General features: G+C 34.6%; 1 protein-coding gene across 6 annotated transcripts in view; it reads left to right on the top strand.

The window, feature by feature from the left end:
• Positions 1-22972, top strand: part of ClC-a (chloride channel protein 2) — a 194018-nt gene that overhangs the window by 30256 nt on the left and 140790 nt on the right. For 3 of the 6 annotated variants that reach the window (XM_073984547.1, XM_073984456.1, XM_073984481.1), the window contains exons 1-2: positions 5359-5817; positions 13619-14083. In XM_073984547.1, the coding sequence (XP_073840648.1) occupies positions 13901-14083 (183 nt within the window). In that variant the 5' untranslated portion in view covers positions 5359-5817; positions 13619-13900. Of the gene's footprint in view, positions 1-5358; positions 5833-13618; positions 14084-22972 lie in introns of those variants that run through there. The other 3 variants (XM_073984558.1, XM_073984464.1, XM_073984569.1) reach the window with 2 other exon arrangements.

Here is a 22972-nt window from a genome sequence, read left to right as displayed (position 1 = left end):
GAGTGGACCTACAAGCACCACCTTCGAATTTCATCTTTCATTTCAATATTATTTCAATTTGGTTCGGGAGTTGTCGTGCTCTCCAGCCACTAAATGGTCCCATAGAGGGTTTTAACACTTTTAGGGTTGTTTTCTCAAGAAGTATGGACTTGCCCCTGAAAAAACTTTTACCGTCGTAACTGAGGCTTTGAATGAAAGTTGCTTCAACAAAAATCAAATTGATTCCAGAGCAGTCCTTAAAGTGAACTTATCCAAAATATTGTTTGGGGGGACCTGAAGGAGTGGACAAATGTAGTCCATATTCAAACCTATATATATATATATATATATATATATATATATATTTGGTAGATATACTTTGAAAGGTAAAGCATGGACCCATGCGGTCACTACCATTCCCTTCAAGAGTTACCGTACGAACAATTTTTCCGAACTTTTTTGAACTTTTGTGGGGGAGGTACCTGAAGGAGTGGACCAATATGGCTTATCTTCAAACTTAAACTATGTTTTGACAATATATTACTTTGAACCGAATCGGCAGATCCGTTCGAGAGTTATCTTGCGCTCCAACCACCTCACACGGTGTCATAGGGTTTTTTTTCAACTTTCATGCTATTTTCTCAGGAAGTATGGACTTGCCCCTGATGAAACTTGTACCGTCGTATGGAGCGCAGTGAATACAAGTTGCTAAAACAAAAATCAAAGCGATTCGAGAGATGGCCCTAAATTGAACTTTTCCGAAATTTTGTGTGGAAGGTACCCAAAGGAGTGGACCTGTTGAGACCATATTGGAACCTCATATTACTCTGGTAGAAAGTTTACGCTGTACAAAGTATGGACCAAAACTATTACTCTCTTCAAGAGTTATCGTGCGCACAAACTTTCCGAACATTTTCGAACTTTTGTGGGGGAGGTACCGGAAGGAGTGGACCGATGTAGCTCATCTTCGAACTTAAACTAAGTTTGGACAAAATATTACGAAAGCCAAAATTTGAACTGATTCGGTTCATCCGTTCGAGAGTTATCGTGCGCTCCAGCCAGCAGGACAGACAGACAGACGGACGGACATGGCTAGATCGAATCCAAATTGTCTGAAACACATTTCGTCCAAACATACTTGGGGTTTAAAACCATTATTTCGATGAGGCACATTTACATCGTATCAAAGTGTATATACCCTCCTTAGCCTAAAGGCTGAGGGTATAAATATCACATTTCTAACGATGTAAAGTAGGTTGTCATAGGTGGTCAAACAACGAGATATCGTAAGAGTCGCAAATAAAACCCAAATTTTAATTGTAATGACGAATATCACAACTTTGTTTGTGGGCTTTCCAAATGCAAAGCCTGACTATGAAAGTAGAAAATCCTGTCTTTACAATTATGCAAAGTAGGTTGGCATAGGTCGCCAAATAACTGAGATATCGCAATAGTCGTTAATTCATTCCATTTTTCCATTTTTTAATCACGTCGCAATTTTGATCGGATCATCACGATGAGGGTTAATGGGGGTCCCATAGAGGAAGAAGCCTATTGAGTTTGTGTGATGATCGGATAATATTCAAAAGTCGGAATGGGCAAAAACTTTATGTGAAAAAAATTCAAAGTTTTGTTCTTATATCTCTGATTTTAGTAGTCGTATTCCAAAAGTAAAGCCAGCCAATGGATGAGGAATATATCACCTTTATTATGATGCAAAGTAAGTTGGCGCACATCCCACTTACCAATTTGTTTACTTGAATTGTACTGTCGAGTATCTCAACTGTGGTTGGATACGCTTTAACAATACTTTGGATGCGTTTTAACATTCTGAGCTTTAAAATGTTCCCAATTGCGTTACCGAAATTGGTGAAATGCTTGCGATGTTGAAAAAGACGCTGGGATATCCCAATTTCCAATTTATAGAATTTTATTTTCATGTCAGATATTTCTGTTTTTGTTGGACATATTCCAAGGAGAGAGCTTGATAATGAAACTAAGCCATCTGAGCTTTAAATTAATACAAAATGTGGAATATATGGTAAAATATCAGAGCTATTGCAAAAGGCGCTAAGCTATCACAATTTTAATATTTTGAAGTTTTTACTTTAATGACAAATACCTCTGCATCTATTTGGTGTATTAAACACATATAAAAAGTTAATCAAGAAGACCAGCAAAGCTTTCAATCAGTACCAAGTAGATGTCGACAGTAGTCAAATATAAAATTAAATATTAATTATTTTGGTTTAGTTCACCTTAAATCATTTGGTATAAAAGCCAGATAGGTGAAAACTTTAGCATCTCCCTAAAAGACATGTTTGCGAGTGTAAAACATATGCACAGGGGTAGTGGTGTAGGGTATCACATAGTCGGCCCCGTCCTGACTATAGCCTTTGCTCACTTGTTTTTTCTTTAAAAATCACTGGTTTGTGGAAAAAAAATCATTAAAAAATCCTGCTTTGTGGAAAATTTTTCATTAAAAAATCCTGGTTTGTGGAAAAATTTTTCATTAAAAAATCCTGATTTCTATGTCGATTTGACCATGTCCGTCTGTCCGTCCGTTCGTCCGTCTGTCTGTCTTTTGAAATCAAGATACAGCTCGCAATTTTAAAGATTGAGAGTCAAAATTTGGTGCAGAAGTTTTTATTACTTGCAGGATGGTTGGTATTAAAAATGGGATATATCGGTCCACGTTTTAATATAGCCCCCATAGAACGGTACCTCCCGATTTTCGGTATTTTTAAGGTTTTAGCTTCATTATCCTACCAAAATGGCTGAAATTTGGTACGTTGTCTTCTTTAGGGGTATAAAACTTTCCCCCAGAATTTTGTCGGTATCGGTCCACACCTTCATATAGCCCCCATAGAACGGTACCTCCCGATTTTCGGTATTTTTATGGTTTTAGCTTCATTATCCTACCAAAATGGCTGAAATTTGGTACGTTGTCTTCTTTAGGGGTATAAAACTTTCCCCCAGAATTTTGTCGGTATCGGTCCACACCTTCATATAGCCCCCATAGAACGGTAGCTCCAGATTTTCGGTATTTTTAAGGTTTTCGCTTCATTATCCTACCAATATGGCTGAAATTTGGTACGTAGTCTTCTTTAGGGGTATAAAACTTTCCCCCAGAATTTTGTTGGAATCGGTCCACACCTTCATATAGCCCCCATATAACGGTACCTCCCGATTTTCGGTATTTTTAAGGTTTTAGCTTCATTATCCCACCAAAATGGCTGAATTTTGGTACGTTGTCTTCTTTAGGGGTATAAAACTTTGCCCCAGAATTTTTGTCGGTATCGGTCCACACCTTCATATAGCCTCCATAGAACGGTAGCTCCAGATTTTCGGTATTTTTAAGGTTGTCGCTTCATTATCCTACCAAAATGGCTGAAATTTGGTACGTAGTCTTCTTTAGGGGTATAAAACTTTCCCCTAGAATTTTGTTGGTATCGGTCCACACCTTCATATAGCCCCCATATAACGGTACCTCCCGATTTTCGGTATTTTTAAGGTTTTAGCTTCATTATCCCACCAAAATGGCTGAAATTTGGTACGTTGTCTTCTTTAGGGGTATAAAACTTTGCCCCAGAATTTTGTCGGTATCGGTCCACACCTTCATATAGCCCCCATAGAACGGTAGCTCCAGATTTTCGGTATTTTTAAGGTTTTCGCTCCATTATCCTACCAAAATGGCTGAAATTTGGTACGTAGTCTTCTTTAGGGGTATAAAACTTTCCCCCAGAATTTTGTTGGTATCGGTCCACACCTTCATATAGCCCCCATAGAACGGTACCTCCCGATTTTCAGTATTTTGAAGGGTTTAGCTTCATTATCCTACCAAAATGGCTTAAATTTGGTACGTAGTCTTCTTTAGGGGTATAAAACTTTCCCCCAGAATTGTGTCGGTATCGGTCCACACCTTCATATAGCCCCCATAGAACGTTACCTCCCGATTTTCGGTATTTTGAACATTGTGGCCACCGAAATGTCTGAAATTTGGTATTTAGACTTCGTTAGGGGTACTCAAACTTCCCCTTTAAATTTGTCGGTATAGGTCCACGCCTTCATATAGCCCGCATGGAAAAGTACCTCCCGATTTTTCGTATTTTGAAGGTTGTGTCTTCAATATTCCACCAAAATGCCTCACATTGTTCTACCGAAATTGCTGAAATTTAGTATTAAGTCTTCTTCATACACGAAAGGAAACTAATTATTCCATTTTACTTCAATACAACTTGTGGTGGAGGGTATAACAAGTTCGGCCCGGCCGAACTTAACGCCGTTCTTACTTGTTTTTAATATCCAGGTTTTTGGATTTTTTTAAATATCCACGTTTTTTGGCAATTTTTTTCTTAAAAAATCCACGCTTGTGTATAATTTTTTCTTTAAAAAATACACGTCTGTGGACATTTTTTTTTCTTTAAAACAACCAACTTTGTGGAGAGTGTCTTCTTTTAAAAAAGAACGTTTTAAAATTTTATATTTTTAAAAAATTTAAGTCATCCCAAATTTAAATTTTAAATTTTTCCAAAGTGCAAATTATAATACCGAACATCTGTTATTGCACAGATCATAAACATCTGTTATAACAACAGCTATTTCCTACCTTTTTTTCAAAGTTCTTCTTTATCTTATTCTTAACTCCGCTTGTAAATCGTTTGCCCGTGATAAGTGGTCATATCTCCACTTACTACTTAAATCTCAGTTAAGTTATAAGAAGATCACCTTCCATATTGTGATTATAATATATGTTGTTGTTGTTGGTTCCAAGTCAAAATCCTACATCTCTAAACGACAAGTTCTGTCGATAATCACAACCAAGTGGAATTTTTAAATCTTATCTTTTGTGTTGACAAGAAAAATAAATGGCAATACAACAAACGTTGCGTACGCCAAATAGGCGACAATAAAAGCTCAGCACTGTGATTTACAACTTACTATGCAATGACAGTGGAACCTAAAGGTAATCAGCATTCGGTATCTTCAGAAATTGAGGTTAGTTTTAAAATTCGTAGAAAAGTAAATCCTCTGTAGTATGGTATTGCTATGAAACCGATACGATCCGAACCCATTTTTATCAGTGTTTTACTGTATAAGAAAGAAAAATCTCCACTGTGGTTGGGAATTTTCGTTCTTATTGAGAAGTGAAAGAGTTTAGTTAACCATTGGAGAGAAGTTACTGGACCTTCCCAGCATGGATTTTACTTGGACAACTCTTAGCTTTCCCATACTCTTTATGTGGACTCTTGAAAGTAGGCTTTGACTAAGTGACCGATTGCATTTTACACAAACTACAACAACACCATAATATGCAACAACAACAAACAATGGCAACAATGTCATTATATTTAGTACTTATCACTTACTCTCCTCCATTCAGTGACTGACTAACTACTTAACACACGAGTGCTGTTTGGTTTGGTTGGGAGGTGTGTATGGCCGGGTGCTGCGACATCGCTTGGTTGGCTGGTTGACTGGCTCAACATTGACGACACAAACTTCAGCCAGTCAGTCACTCGTATCAGCAGTCTTTGAGGAAACCGTGAACAAATAACAACTTCATCGAAATTTTGTAAAACAACGATCCGCGATCCGTTTGTTGATCAGCCAGTTAGTCAGTCAGCGAGAGAGAAAGCTAGCGTTTGATCAGCTAGTATGCGCGAGTGATTTTAACAACGGAAACGGAACAAAAAATAATACGAAACATTTTGAAGAATAAAAAAGAAAATAAATATACGGGTGGGAAAACGTCCGTCCCTAGTTATCGGTGTCGCACGCCAAAGATTTGTTTTTTTGTTTATTTGATTTTTTTTCAATAAGCTGTGGAAATTAAAAGTGGGTGTAATTAAGGTCTTCTTTTTTATATAAAATATTATCAATATTTAAATGAATTAGAAGAGAAAAAAACATGAAATCCCGTTTTTTAAAGAGGAAAAAGTGTTTGAAATGAAGTCTTTGGAATATAATATAGTGAAGAAAATAAAAAAAAAAAAAACAGAAAATAGTGAAAATGTGACAAAAAAAGGAAACCTGGAGTAGTGGAAGAAAGGAAAGAAAACAACACCTGTGATCCGAATAAAACCAACTATTATAATACAGTTTTGAAAATCAAGGACCACAACGATTAACTCTGATATAAATTGGAAACTGATCAGGGACAAAGGCAAACTGGATCTAATAGAAAATTTGTAGGTTTTTATGATGGCAGATAACAGTAGAAGTGGATCAAAGGGTTCCACAGACAGATCCAGCCCCATGTACATGATTATCTATATAATTAAAAATCAAATGCCGTTCGTTGGTAATGGAATCAGTTGAGAACTGCTGGACCGCTTTGGATAATTCTTTCTGTAAAATGTGCGCCATAACCCGACTTAGGTTTTTATGCAAAGAAAATTTGACCATGCCCACTTCTACGTCCACTTTTTTAAATTTCAATTTTTATATTTTCTACAAAAACTACTGAACCGATTTTCCTGAAATTGCCAGGGAATGTACAGGAATGGCCCCGGTTAAAATAGGCTACAAATTTAGATGAATTTCGGAAGGGGCTTTGTCATATTTAAAAAACGCCATATCTTTATGAATAAAAATCAAATGCCGCCATAACCTAACTTAGGGTTTTATGGAAAGAAAATTTTACCGCTCCCAGTTTATTTAATTTTCTATTTAAAAATTTTCTACAAAAACTACTGAACCGATTTTCCTGAAATTGTCAGGGAATGTACCCCTGAAAACAAGCTACATATTTTATTGAATTCCAGAGAGAGCGGGGTACCTCTCCTATGCGATATTTTAAAAAACGCTATATTTGCAAAAATTGCGAATGTATCGGTTTAAACATTTACGAATTAATCTACAATCTAGGTACTTCTTTGGGGACCTAAAGACCCGACCACGGCTGTTTTTTTTTAATATGTTATATCTTCAATAGTACTGAACCGATTTCTATAACCGATTTGTTATGTATATTTTATAAATTCCGTAGGAGGTGGGGTATATATCTAAGCCAAACATATGATTATATCGGTTTCAGCATAAATTTTGGGAGGGTTGTACCCTAGGTTCATATTTGGAGCCAAGCCATTTTAGTTGGTCACCATAGGATTTGTGGGTCATTATATAAGGAAGCATGGACTTGTCTTTAAAAAAAAAATAACTATATCTCTGTAATCATAATCACAATGACTACCTGTGGTGAAAAATCAAAACGATCATCTTACAGCCCTCACGGTGCTTACACCTGGGAATATTTTGCGGATTCTGAAAATACAATGTTCATAGATGAGAAAAATTAAAAAAAAAAAAAAAACAACTAAAAGGTCGTTAAGTTCGGCCGGGCCGAACTTTTTATATCCTCCACCATAAAATAGTCTTAATTAAAATGGAATAATTAGGGTCCTTTCACAATTTTTGGTGTAACAACTTTTGGACAATGGATAGACTCCTACTGCCTCCCACTATTGCTTAAATTACACTGTGAACACAAATGTTGGGGCAGAGATAATTCCTTTTGGAGATGAAAGCCCTTGGTGTGTGTATATTAAAAACCCCGAAGGACAGATGCACCGTGAGTCGAACTTCCGCGTTATGGCGTGATGAAGTTTTTGCAAGAGACCCTGTAAGCCATCATGAATTAGCATTATATCTTTGTTTGTTGTTTTTGTAGAGCACTTAAGCAACAGTGAACAAAGATATAACGCTAATTCCTGATGCCCCACAGGGTCTCTAACAAAAATTTCATCACGCCATAACGCGGAAGTTCGACTCACGGTGGATCTGTCCTTCGGGGTTCATAATATACTCACCAAGGCCTTTCATCCCCAAGAGGAATTTTCCGTGCCCCAGACTTTTACCTCCATTTTGTTGCACAGTGTTATCTAACCTAATCAAAAAAAATGTGTTCAGCTAGGTGAAAGTTACCAACTACGGGGCTATATCAAAGAGTCAACCTATCTTTAAATTTTTGGCGGAAAAGTTTTATAGCTGCAGGGAACTTCAAGAGTCAAATTGAGGGTAGTTTCATCAAAACAATGTAGACCCTCAAAAATGGACCCATGTTGACGAATTTTAGTGAAGAAATTTCGTGACCACTGAAAATTCCCGAAAATTGGGAGTTACAGTTATATGGGTGGATATACCAAAACATGGACATAAGTATATTGACGATTACTTTGGAATAGACAAAATTGTAGCTAAAATTCTCAAAATACCGATCATGACAGATAGTTCGGTTAAAAATTGCAGCTAAAATTCTCAAAATACCGAAAATCGGGAGGTACCGTTATATGGGGGCTATACTAAAACATGGACCTATGTTGACGATGTTTCGTTGGAGATGTTTTATGACCACTGAGAATTTTAAATGTCAAATTACAGCTATTTCGGTTAAAAACTGTAGCTAAAATTCTCAAAATACCGAAAATCGGGAGGTACCGTTATATGGGGGCTATACCAAAACATTGACCTATGTTGACGATGTTTGGTGGAGATGTTTCATAGCCACTGAGAACCTTAAATGGCAAATTACAGCTAGTTCGGTTAAAAATTGTAGCTAAAATTCTCAAAATACCGAAAATCGGGAGGTACCGATATATGGGGGCTATACCAAAACATGGACCTATGTTGACGATGTTTAGTGGAGATGTTTCATGATCACTGAGAACCTCAAATGTCAAATTGCAGATAGTTAGGTTACAAATTGTGGCTAAAGTTCTCAAAATACCGAAAATCGGGAGGTACCGTTATATGGGGGCTATACGAAAACATGGACCTATGTTGACGATGTTTGGTGGAGATATTTCATGACCACTGAGAAACTCAAATGGCAATTTACAGCTAGTTCGGTTAAAAATTGTACCTAAAATTTTTAAAATACCGAAAATCGGGAGGTACCGATATATGGGGGCTATACCAAAACATGGACCTATGTTGACGATGTTTCGTGGAGATGTTTCATGACCACTGAGAACCTCAAATGTCAAAATTGCAGATAGTTCGGTTAAAAATTGTGGCTAAAATTCTCAAAATACCGAAAATCGGGAGGTACCGTTATATGGGGACTATACGAAAACATGGACCTATGCCCATATCCTTTGGGATATAAGTTTGTTGATCACTAGGAACCCTAAGTGCCAAATTATAGCTAATTCGGTCTGCAAATGTGGCGAAGAACGTCAAAATACCTCAAATCCGGAGGTACCGTTATATGGGGGCTATACCAAAGAGTGGACCGATATAGCCCATCTTCGAACTTGACCTGCCTATGGAAAAAAGACCCTCGGGTGCAAAATTTCAGCACTCTATCTTAATTATTGCGGACGCTAGAGTGATTACAACATACCATCGAAGCTTAGGCCTGCCGTTTCTGCGTGCACCGCCATGTGGCATGTATTCATACGCCTTTTTAGTGGGTTCATCATCGCTCATTCTCATGATATGGCCTAGCCAACGCAATCGTTGCATCTCGATACGTTTAACTATATGCATGTCTTTGTATAGCTTATATAGCTCGTGGTCCATCCGACGTCGATTTTCACCGTCAACGCAAATCGGCCCGTAGATCTTTCGAAGAATTTTCCTCTCAAACACACCAAGCACTGCCTTATCTGCTTGCGCAAGTACCCATGCTTCGGAGCCATACATTAGCACGGGTAGTATCAGCGTTTTGTATAGTGTTATTTTTGTTTGACGAGATGTGGCTTTGTTTTTAAATTGCTTACTTAGACCATAGTAGCATCTGTTGGCCAATACAATTATTCTTCTTATTTCACAACTGATGTTGTTTGTTGTGAAACGAATTGAATTACGTCACTGAAATTTTGCACAACCTTAGCTTGTACCTGTGGGTAAAAATGGGCCAAATATGAACAATATGTTTTGGTATAGCCCCCATATAACGGTACCTTCCTATTTTCGGTATTTTGAGGATTTAAGTCACAATTTCGTAGCAAATTAGCTGTAATTTGGTACCTAGGGTTCCTAGTGGTCACAAAATATTTCCACCAAAAATTATTGACATAGGTGCACGTTTTGATATAGCCCCCATGTAACCGTACCTCCCAATTTAAGGTATTTTGAATATCATGACCACATTTTTAAACCAACTTGGCTGTAATTTTGCATTCCGTGTTCTCACTGCGTATAAAATCTTCTTACAAAATATTTTCAATACGGATTTATGTTTCGATTTAGCCCCTTTTTATGGTCCCCTCGATTCGTTGAATTTTTACTTGTTATCCCATATTTAATAACATATTTAGCTATAATATGGTATTATAGTGTCTCCGGGGGTAGAACTCCGCCTTGCAAACATTTCTCAAGATAGGTCCATATTTTGATTTAGCTCCCATACAAATGCACAGCTTAATTTGTATGAATTTCATGCTTATTTTAAAAGTGCAGTCATCAAAAGATTTGCAGATATTTGCAGCCCTAATGTGGTTATTCCGTATCCAGAGAGTCCAATTTCATTCCCCAAAAAATAATCGAACCTAAGTTCGGCCAAGTTTACAAGATGCACTCCATAGAACAAGCGCGTACAACCCATAAAAACACAAAAAATTGAATATTTTGAAAATTTATTGCTATATAACTCCAGACCCCAAACTAATTTTTATAATTTAACTCATACCCCCTAATATTAATTAAAATAAATGTTGTCCAGTTTCATTACGAATTTATTTAATATTTAAACAAATATGAAGTTAATTTTTTGCAACAATTTTTTAAAATCTGTTGCAACAAAAACTCTTGTATTTGATAGTGAATAACTGAGTGAATATTTACAACAACAAAAATGAAAAAAAACGATAACTTTGTCTTTAAAATGTCTGTAATCGATACAATGGAAAATATTTCGCACTTTTATAGTTTGATTTCTTGACTTTCGCGCCGCAAGATCAATAGTTTCGGCCAGTGTGCATTATCGAGAAAAGGGAGAAAAGGGAGAAGGGGATGAGGGAGTGGAGGTGTATGAAGGAGTGGCTCTAAATATCGGGTCATTTCGGAGCCCATATCGCAGGAATTATTGGCTTCGCCTACAAACAAACAATTATAATGTTGTAGTCATGATGGCAATACCCATTGTAAAGAAAGATGTTGGCCGGTTGGGTGTTGATGAGACACTGATTTTTTTATTTTCAAATTGCAACTTACATGCTACTTTACAAAATATTTCTTAACCTAGACTATCACTAATTCTTGTCTCTAAACCCTTCATTGACCAAACCAAACAATCCGTTGAACAATGAAGAATTTTCCAACATCGTGTGTGTCATAAGAAGAGTCATAAAAACTAAAGTGCGGTCGCTCGTAATGCACACACAACACTAGTGATAACAGCTACCGCTGTATGTGGGATCTTAAATGCTTTTAAAGTGTTCCCGGCATATGACAACATAATTTACCACGTATGATCTGAACTCATAATGGTAATACAATATTTATTGATTTAGGCTGCTGGAAACTCGAGTGGAAAATTTATTCTTTATCATCAGAATTTCCAGCGCCTCGACACAAGCAAAAAGTATGTACAAAAGTAATTTGTACACCCATCATCCCCACTATAAAAAACTTAACACGTTCCAAGGAGTGACCTTATACTGGATTAAAGGGCAAAAGTGTTGAACTTTTGCGGAGAAGGTACATGAAGGAATGGAATAATTACTTTCGATATTTGTGGTGCCTACCATTTTATTTGGTCTGCGCAGGATTTTTTTCTTTGAGCTCTTGGGGTCGATATTGATTTGCCCACGAAAAATATTAGATCGATGTAAACAGGATGAAAAGTAGTGTCATTGGCAAAATTTTCAAAACGATCCTCGAACGGACTGTTAACTGCACTTGGAGAGTTTTTAAATTTTGTAATTGATGTACCGGAAGGAGTTGTCCGATATAGTCCATATTCGAAGAACTTGGTTTAAGTTTCATATAAATAATACGATGTCCGTGGATAGTACCAATGTCAGTCAATCCTTCTTTCGATGGTTATGGTGTTCGCCAGCCATTTTAGTTGGTCACCATATGATTTTGTAGAACTTTTCGGTCGCTAGAATAACCTACTGAAAAAAGAATCAAAACGATGCGAGAGCAGCTCTTAAACTTCACTTTATCCGAAGTTTGTGTAGGAGGTGCAATATAGCCCGTATTCGAACCCAATCTTTAACTGGAAGTAATAATACGATGTGCAAAGTTTGGACCATATCGACTGGTCCTTCGAGAATTTTTGTTCAAACCATTTTACAGAACATTTGTGGGGGAGCTGCCCGAAGAAATAGACCTATATGGCTCATCTTCGAACTTAAACTAAGTTTGGACAAAATATTACGATACCCAAAATTTGGTTCTAATCAGTGGATCCGTTCGAGAGTTATCGTGCGCACCAGCCAGACAGACGGACGGACATGGCTAAATCGACTCCAAATTGTCTAAAACGAATCTCGTCCAAACATACTTTGGGTCTAAAATCGCTATTTCTATGAGGCACATTTTTGGTGTTATCAATACCATTTCTAGCCTAAAGGCTGAGGATATAAAAATACATGCTAAAAAGTCTTCTATAGATAGAAGACCTCATTAAGGGGTCTGGTTTAGAAAGAAACCTATTTAAGAACATAAACAATAATCCTTCTTATATTGAAAGAATACCACTTGGGTGGGATTTTTGGAACATAGAAATACGAACATTGCATTTTGGTGACCAGTATTAGAAAGCTATGGAAAAAATTAAGCAAAGGCATGTCTAGAATTTTTTTTGACCAATTGATCCTCTAAATTTTTCCTAACAAATGTAAAGTTTCATGACAATCGGGTTCTACTTATCTTCTATAGAAGTCTTCTGCTAGAAGACCTACCTGCCTTCCCATCTTGTCTTCTATGAAAGAACCTATCGGACTTTTATGAAAGACTTCGTTAGGTATCTCCCCCACGAAATTTCAACAACTTTCGCAGAAGTGCAATTAAAGGGCATATCTCATACCGTTTGGAAATTTATTTGCAGCATGTTGTTCTCACGACCCCTTAAACGACGGTAACATTTTTTTCGAGGGCAACAACAACTCAAATAACAAATGAGCATTTAAACATACAAATTGTGTATCGGATTTGGTAAACTTTGCATATCGTAAAATTTCTTCCAAACGTACATAGAGTGCCAAGTACATCATAAAAATTAAAAAAAATTTCGCTTAAGTACAGTTCGAGATCGTGTGTAAATTTTGCTCTCACACTTAAATCAAGTTCGAATATGGACTATATCGGACAAATCTTCCCATTCAACATTTCAACATTTTTCAGAAGTCTTAATGTTCTTCCGCACTTACCGTCGCATTCGGAGATGGACTGTACTGCTCCACTTCTTTAGGAGTAAGAACAGGGTATAAATTTTATACTTAAGTAGTAAACATCATAAACCTATAAATTTCTCTATCTAATACATACACATGATCCATCAAAGCCCACTTTCCTCAGCTTCAATTCGCACCGTCAAGATGGTCGGCTATAGCGACCGAAACTCGTCGGTCCCGTCGGACCTTCATTATAAGCGATTTCCGCTGTATTTCTTAAAATATACTCAACTTTTTAATAGTAAAAAAAATAAATCCAACTAATTTTGTTTTTTTCTTGTATTTTACAGATAAAAATTGTTCAATTTGAAGGAGAAAAGTGCATCCACAAATTAAAAAAAAATAAATAAAAAAAATTTAATTATTACAAAAAGTGTAATCTCAAAAAAAGTTCCCAAAAAGGTGCTAGTTATCCAGTTCCTACGCCGCATGTCTGTCTAAAATATTTAATTATAAAACAAACGGTTGTGATATAAAAAAAGTGATTTATAAAATTAACGAATATAAATTAAAATTAAATATATTTTATAAAATTATAATAAAAAATTCCAAATTGTAAAACCAGTGTCACAATGAAGCCGCTAAATAATAATTTCGAAAAAGATCCGGGTGCTAAGGAAGCCTTGTTAACCGTTCCCAATCGATTTCAAATACAACCGATGCGTGTTCATCCAAACGGCACACCAGCTGGGACAGCCGGAGATTCAATGGCAGATTCTGACGAAGAAGAGGGTTTGGGCTATACACATACTTTGGTAAGTGAAAAAATATTTTTTATATATTTTTGTTAGTTTAGTTTATGGGGTAAGAAATGTGGAAAAATAATTAAGGAAATGATACAAATTAAAAATAATATAATGAATTTAAGTATTGGAACTTAGGGAGAATTAATTAGAGAAAATCCTGAAGTAGTCTTAATACATTGAACCGTGAATGGATAGAAATCCACAGCCTTTCCAAGCTGCTAAAAATTTTATTAAATAAAAATCCAGGAGCCTTCCTAAGCTGCTAAAAATATTATTAAATAATAATCCAGGAGCCTTCCTAAGCTGCTAAAAATATTATTAAATAAAAATCCACGAGCCTTCCCAAGCTGGTAAAAATATCATTAAAATATCCACGAGCCTTCTTAAGCTGGTAAAAATATCATTAAAATATCCACGAGCCTTCTTAAGCTGGTAAAAATATTATTAAAAAATCCACGAGCCTTCCCAAGCTGGTAAAAATATTATTAAAAAATTCTTGAGCCTTCTTAAGCTGGTAAAAATATTATTAAAAAATCCACGAGCCTTCCCAAGCTGGTAAAAATATTATTAAAAAATTCTTGAGCCTTCTTAAGCTGGTAAAAATATTATTAAAAAATCCACAAGCCTTCCCAAGCTGCTAACAATATTATTAAAAAATCCAAAAAGCTGGTAAAAATATTATTAAAAAATCCACGAGCCTTCCCAAGCTGGTAAAAAATATTATTAAAAACTCCACGAGCCTTTCCAAGCTGGTAAATATATTATTAAAAAATCCACGAGTCTTCCCAAGCTGTTAAAAATATTATTAAAAAATCCACGAGCCTTCCCAAGATGGTAAAAATGTTATTAAAAAATCCACGAGCCTTACCAAGCTGGTAAAAATGTTATTAAAATATCCACGAGCCTTCTCAAGCTGGTAAAAATATTATTAAAAAATCCACGAGCCTTCCCAAGCGGGTAAAAATGTTTTAAGAATCCACGAGTCTTCCCAAGCTGTTAAAAAATATTATTAAAAACTCCACGAACCTTTCCAAGCTGGTAAAAATATTATTTAAAAATCCCCGAGCCTTCCCAAGTTGGTAAAAATATTTACAAAATCCACGAGCCTTCCCAAGCTCGTAAAAATACTTAAAAAAATTCACAGCCTTCTCAAGCTGGTAAAAATATTATTAAAAAATCCACGAGCCTTCCCAAGCAGGTGAAAATATGACTAAAAAATCCACGAAACTTTCCAAGCTGGATTAAATATTATTAAAAAATCCAAAAGCCTTCCCAAGCTGCAAAAATATTATTAAAAAATCCACAGTCTTCCCAAGCTGGTAAAAATATTATTAAAAAATCCACGAGCCTTTCCAAACTGCTAAAAATATTATTAAAAATCCACGAGCCTTTCCAAGCTGCTAAAGATATTTTTAAATAAAAATCCACTAGCCTTCTGAAGCTAATAATTTTTTTAATGCAAGAGAGTTCTGTCTCTGGTAAAGTTATTATTAACAAATCCACGAGTCTGGTAAAATATTTTTAAATAAAATCCACGAGTCTGGTAAAATATTTTTAAATAAAATCCACGAGTCTGGTAAAATATTTTTAAATAAAATCCACGAGTCTGGTAAAATATTTTTAAATAAAATCCACGAGTCTGGTAAAATATTTTTAAATAAAATCCACGAGTCTGGTAAAATATTTTTAAATAAAATCCACGAGTCTGGTAAAATATTTTTAAATAAAATCCACGAGTCTGGTAAAATATTTTTAAATAAAATCCACGAGTCTGGTAAAATATTTTTAAATAAAATCCACGAGTCTGGTAAAATATTTTTCAATAAAATCCACGAGTCTGGTAAAATATTTTTAAATAAAATCCACGAGTCTGGTAAAATATTTTTAAATAAAATCCACGAGTCTGGTAAAATATTTTTAAATAAAATCCACGAGCCTTCTCATGCTGGCAAAAATATTTAAAAAAATCCACGAGCCCGCTGAATCTCCTATACTCATTATAAACACCAGATTTCACCAAAGCTATAAGAAAGAGCTACATATTTTCTTTAACATCTATCTAATGCGAACTTAACTCCTCTGCTTCTATTTTTAAACGTAATCCAACCCACAGTCTCTATTCTGTCTCCTTCTAAAACAGCAAAATTCCATATTACTTGACAATTAATAATTCGCGATGTGTTAATATAAATCACATTGCTTTAAAATATTGTCACAACGATTTGAAATACATATAAAAAGAATCCTACAACAACAAAAATTAAAAAAAATATTTGTCACCATTGCGATAAACTCACGTGCCAACCGACCAGCCAACCTTTGTCAAAGTACAACAAAGTAACAAATAAATAATTAAAACTAAATAAACTAATTAAGGTTTAAACAATAGACTAGGGGCCCGTATCAAACAATAATAATAACAATGACAAACGCTATTGAAATATAACAAACATGAAAAAACAACGAATATTGTTAAAAAAAAAAAAAAATAATAATTCAAGCGTTAATTGACGCTAAAAAATGTAACAAATTAGGCCAGGAGAGAATTTCCAATTAACATTTGAATGACAAAATTTAAGTTTTTTAACTATTCGGGAGTAGTTCAAAGACATAAAAAATGTATATTGATGGGACATCTCAATTGTCAAATTTTTGACAATTTAGCTTTGATATTACATGAGCTTCCTGAAGCTGCTGAAAATATTTAAAAAAAAAACAAGAGGATTTTTTAAATTATTTTCAGCAGCCTTAGAAGGCTCGTGGATTTGTTTAAATATTTTCAAAATCTTCAGAAAGCAAGTGGAATTTTTCAAAATATTTTTATCAGCTTCAGAAGGCCCGTGGATTTTTTATAAACATTTTAGCAGCTAAAAAAGCTCGTGGATTTTTTAAAAATATTTTTACCAGCTTCAGAAGGCCCGGGGAATTTTTCAAAATAATTATAGCAACTTTAGAAGGCTCGTGGATTTTTTTTAATATTTTTAACAGGTTCAGAAGGATCGTGGATTTTTTTCAAAATATTTTTAACAGCTTCAGAAGGCTTTTGGATTTTTTAAAAATATTTTTAGCAACTTCAGAAGGCTCGTGGATTTTTTTTAATATTTTTAGCACCTTCAGAGGGCTCGCTGATTTTTTTTAAATATTTTTAGCAGCTTCGGAAGGCTCGTGGATTTTTTTAAATATTTTTAGCAGAATTCAGGAGCCTTTAGAAGGTGCTAAAAATATTAAAAAAAAATCCTCGAACCTTCTAAAAATGGTAAAAAGATTTTTAAAAAATCCTCGAGCCTTCTGAATATGGTAAAAATATTTTTAAAAATCCTAATTTTTTTAAAATCCAAGAATCTACCGAAGCTGTTAAAAATATTTTTTTAAAAAATCCACGAGCCTTCTTAAGCTGCTAAATTTTTTTGTATCCACGAGCATTCTGAAGCTGCTAAAAATATTTAAAAAAAATCAGCGAGCCCTCTGAAGGTGCTAAAAATATTAAAAAAAATCCACGAGCCTTCTGAAGTTGCTAAAAATATTTTTAAAAAATCCAAAAGCCTTCTGAAGCTGCTAAAAATATTTTGAAAAAAATCCACGATCCTTCTGAACCTGTTAAAAATATTAAAAAAATTCCACGAGCCTTCTAAAGTTGCTATAATTATTTTGAAAAATTCCCCGGGCCTTCTGAAGCTGGTAAAAATATTTTGAAAAAATCCATGGGCCTTCTGAAGCTGCTGAAAATATTTTTTAAAAAATCCACGATCCTTCTGAAACTGCTAAAAATATTTTTTAAAAAATTCACGAGCCTTCTGAAGCTGCTAAAAATATTTTTTAAAAAATCCACTAGCCTTTTTAGGCTTCTAAAATTTTTTTTAATAAATCCACGAGCCTTCTGAAGCTGCTAAAAATATTTTTAAAAAAATCCACGAGCCCTCTGAAAACGGTAAAAACATTTTTAAAAAAATCCACGAGCCTTCTGAAGCTGCTAAAAATATTTTTTAAAAAAATCCACTAGCCTTCTGTAGCGGCTACAAATATTTTTTAAAAAATCCACTAGCCTTTTTAGGCTTCTAAATTTTTTTTTAATAAATCCACGAGCCTTCTGAAGCTGCTAAAAATATTTTTTAAAAAAATCCACGAGCCTTCTGAAAACGGTAAAAACATTTTTAAAAAAATCCACGAGCCTTCTGAAGCTGCTAAAAATATTTTTTAAAAAAATCCACGAGCCTTCTGAAGCTGCTAAAAATATTTTTTAAAAAAATCCACGAGCCTTCTGAAGCTGCTAAAAATATTTTTTAAAAAAATCCACGAGCCTTCTGAAAACGGTAAAAACATTTTTAAAAAAATCCACGAGCCTTCTGAAGCTGCTAAATATATTTTTTAAAAAAATTCACGAGCCTTCTGAAGCTGCTAAAAATATTTTTTAAAAAAATCCACGAGCCTTCCGAAGTTGCTAAAAATATTTTTTAAAAAAATCCACTAGCCTTCTGTAGCGGCTACAAATATTTGTTAAAAAATCCACAAGCTTTCTGAAGCTGCTAAAAATATTTTTTAAAAAACCCACGAGCCTTCTAGGGCTGCTAAAAATATTTAAAAAAAAATCCACGAGCCTTCTGAAGCTGCTAAAAATATTTTTTAAAAATCCACGAGCCTTCTGTAGCTGCTAAAAATATTTTTTAAAAATCCACGAGCCTTCTGAAAAAATATACGAGGCATCTTAGGCTGCTAAAAATATTTTTAAAAAAATCCACGAGCCTTCTGAAGTTGCTAAAAAATATTTTTAAAAATCCACGAGGCTTCTGAAGTTGCTAAAAATATTTTTAAAAAATCCACGAGTCTTCTTAGGCTGCTACAAATATATTTAAAAAAATATACGAGCCATCTGAAGCTGCTGAAATTTTTTTTTAAATCCACGAAACTTCTGAAGCTGCTAAAAATATATTTTAAAAAATCTACGAACCTTAGGAAGCTGCTAAAAATATTTTTTAAAAAAGATGAGCCTTCTGAAGGTGCTAAAAAAATATTTTTTAAAAAAGACGAGCCTTCTGAAGCTGCTAAAAAAATATTTTTTAAAAAAGACGAGCCTTCTGAAGCTGCTAAAAAGTATTTTAAAAAAACCCACGAGCTTTTTGAAGCTGCTAAAAATATTTTTAAAAAATCCACGAGCTTTTTGACGCTGCTAAAAATATTTTTAAAAAATCCACGAGCTTTTTGACGCTGCTAAAAATATTTTTAAAAAATCCACGAGCTTTTTGAAGCTGCTAAAAATATTTTTAAAAAATCCACGATCTTTTTGAGGCTGCTAAAAATATTTTTAAAAAAATCCACGAGCCTTCTGAAGTTGCTAAAAAATATTTTTAAAAATCCACGAGCCTTCTGAAGTTGCTAAAAAATATTTTTAAAAATCCACGAGGCTTCTGAAGTTGCTAAAAAATATTTTTAAAAAATCCACGAGTCTTCTGAAGTTGCTAAAAAATATTTTTAAAAAATCCACGAGCCTTCTGAAGTTGCTAAAAAATATTTTTAAAAAATCCATGAGCCTTCCGTAGCTGCTTAAAATATTTTTAAAAAATCCACGAGCCTCCTGAAGTTTCTAAAAATATTTTTAAAAAAATCCACGAGCCTTCTGAAGTTTCTAAAAATATTTTTAAAAAAATCCACGAGCCTTCTGAAGTTTCTAAAAATATTTTTAAAAAATCCACGAGCCTTCTGAAGTTTCTAAAAATATTTTTAAAAAATCCACTAGGCTTCTGCTAAGTATTTTTAAAAAATCCCCGAGGCTACTGGCTCTCCAAACATATTTTTAAAAAATCCACGAGCCTTCTGAAGTTTCTAAAAATATTTTTAAAAAATCCACTAGGCTTCTGCTAAGTATTTTTAAAAAATCCCCGAGGCTACTGGCTCTCCAAACATATTTTTAAAAAATCCACGAGCCTTTTAAAGCTTGTAAATATATTCTTGAAAAATCCACGAGCCTTTCGAAGCAGATGACACGATGTCCCCTAAGACTAGTCGCTTATGACGACCCACTTCTGGTGCGATCCTTTCTAAGTATATTGTAACCATTACAGCGCTGCATACTCCAGTAACTGCGAAGGCGTCTCGAATTTTTATTACGAGGACGTCGTGGACTCACTTAGGACTGTGATCACGCAACAATGTATGGACGAGTCCTGAGCAATACCTATGATGCAACGAAAGCTTGAGTATGGTGAATGCAGATGGGACAAACCCAGCACATCTATGTATATTGTTCCTGGATGGAGTCTCCTCCATGCCGGTTGGTTGTCTTTTAAGAATCCCTTGTGTTTGTCTATAAAGTGGGATTATTTTGAAAAATTTGCCCTTTCGGTAGTGTATAAAGACGACTTTCTGCTCGTCTATAAAGATTCACTCGTGTCTATAAAGGCGCCCTTCTGGTCGTCTATAAATATGCCTACTGGTTGTCTATAAAGATGCATTTTGTTATCTATAAAGGTGACCTTCTGGTCGTCTGTAGAGAGGCGCATGTGTGAATAAAGTCACCGGTGTTATATACGAAGACCTTTTGATCTTTTATGAATAGATCACTTGATCTTCTTGGAGAAAGGCCATTCGTTTTTCATTTGAAGACACAGAAAAAAACCTAATATCCTTCAATTGATTAGAAAGGAAACTTGAAGTATTTATCATAGAGGCATGACATATTCCATACGATAGTAAAAGTCTAAAAAGCGGGGTATCTAGAGCGTAGAACATCCACCATAAGGCCGTGTGTTCGTCTGACATTAACCTAAATTGTTTTTGTTGCCAGTTTCTTTCCTCAATATATGCAAATAAATTCTCATTATTATTTCTCCAGGTGTTAAATGCAAACATTTGTTCACTTCCCCTCCCCAATTTCATTGCCCACCCCAATACCTTCAATTTTGACACATTAGCAATTCATGGCATTGCAAAAAAAAAAATTACTGCTCGAGTATTAATTATTCAAATTATGAAATATTGACATACAAGGTAGTACTTGTTGCCAGCTTTTTTGTTTTAACCATATATGGGATGTAACTTTTTTGTTGCGTATTCACGTTAAATAATTTAACCCTCCATGAAGGTGAGCAGTGCTGAGTAGATGGTAATTATCAAAGTGTCAATTGCAAACACACATGTTTAAAGTCAATTTTGTACAAGGTTGGGAATATTAAATGAAGAAAAGGAAAACTATTTCCCACGAACATCAATGAGGGCTTAGGAGGAGATTTCTTTAATATTAAAAAAGTGGGTCCAATTCTATTTATCAAGAAGAATTTTGTGAACAAATTTATTGTAGTAGAGTAAGCATATACTCTTTTATGATCGCTCATAAAGTTACACAAGAAGGTTATTGGTTCGAACTTCCTCTAATTGAATTGAATAACAAACAATAATGCTATAATATTTTCCGGCAAAAGTAAATGCAGATAATGAATGACGCTGACACTGAATGACTAGCGCGAGTGATGAATGCAATTTATAAACGGACAGACGGACATTGATTATGACGATGCAGACAACGATGATGATGTCAAAGAAGAATTTATTCACATGTTTTTTTTGTAGTGGTCGTGATTTACCACCATCGTCAGAAAATTACACAAAGAAATGACGATGATGAGACATTCTCCTGAGATTATTGACCTCTAGGCACTTTACAACAATAAGCTAGGTGCAGTCTATACACCCCTACATATTATAATAAATTATGTGGTGTATATTAATTTCATTCAAAACTATCATAATGGGACATTATGGGACCCATTAATTTGTTTTTTTTTTTTTAAATGCAGTTGAGTGCTGTTTACCCTCAGGAAAAAATTCAAGCTAGTGTTGGTCAACCAAGTGTGAACGTGTGCCACCTACTTATGCGTCCATGGAACACTTTTATTTTGATTCCCAATTTAATTTATGGATTTCGATTTATATTGTGGTATATGGAATTTCAATGAGCCACCAAGATCGATAGTTAACAGATACAATACAGTCGAAACCGCATAAATTCACTGTTTCCAGTAAACTATTTTAATGGCGAGGGAAGACTTTTTTTAACAAACGGAGGGTATACTTTACAAACAATCACAGAGCAGTCTTTGTGGACGACCAGAAGGGCGTCTGTATAGGCGACCAGAAAGCTCGTGGATTTTTTAAATATTGTTTTGGCAGCTTTAGAATGCTCGTGGATTTTTATCAAATATTTTAACAGCTTCTGAAGGCTGGTGGATAATTTAACAATATTTTTACCAGCTTCGAAAGGCTCCTGGATGTTTTGAAAAATATTTTTAACAGCTTCAGAAGGCTCGTAAATCATTTAAACATATTTTTACCAGCTTCGAAAGGCTCCTGGATATTAAAAAAAAATATTTTTAACATCCTCAGAGGGCTCGTGGGTCATTTAAAAATATTTTTAGCAGCTTCAGTAGGCTCGTGGATTTTTTGAGAATATTCATGGCTGCTTCAGGAAGCTCGTGGAGTTTTTAAAAATATAATTAAATATTTTTAGCAAAAATGTTGTGGATTTTTTAAAAATAAAAAATATTTTTAAAAAATCCACGAGCCCTTTGAAGTTGCTAAAAAATATTTTTAAAAAATCCACGATCCTTTTGAATTTGCTAAAAAATATTTTTAAAAAATCCACGAGCCTTCTGAATTTGCTAAAAAATATTTTTAAAAAATCCACGAGCCTTCTGAATTTGCTAAAAAATATTTTTAAAAAATCCACGAGCCTTCTGAATTTGCTAAAAAATATTTTTAAAAAATCCACGAGCCTTCTGAATTTGCTAATTTTTTTTTTTAAATCCACGAGCCTTCTGAAGTTGCTAAAAATATTTTTAAAAAATCCACAAACCTTCTGAAGGTGCTAAAAATATTTTTAAAAAATGCACGAGCCTTCTGAAGTTGCTA

This window comes from Musca autumnalis, unplaced genomic scaffold (genome assembly GCF_047663935.1).
Source record: "Musca autumnalis isolate F117 unplaced genomic scaffold, ASM4766393v1 scaffold_1, whole genome shotgun sequence".
Taxonomy (NCBI): Eukaryota; Metazoa; Arthropoda; class Insecta; order Diptera; family Muscidae; genus Musca; species Musca autumnalis.
The sequence above is the reverse complement of the archived record's forward strand: the minus strand, read 5'-3'. Positions and strand labels throughout refer to the sequence as shown.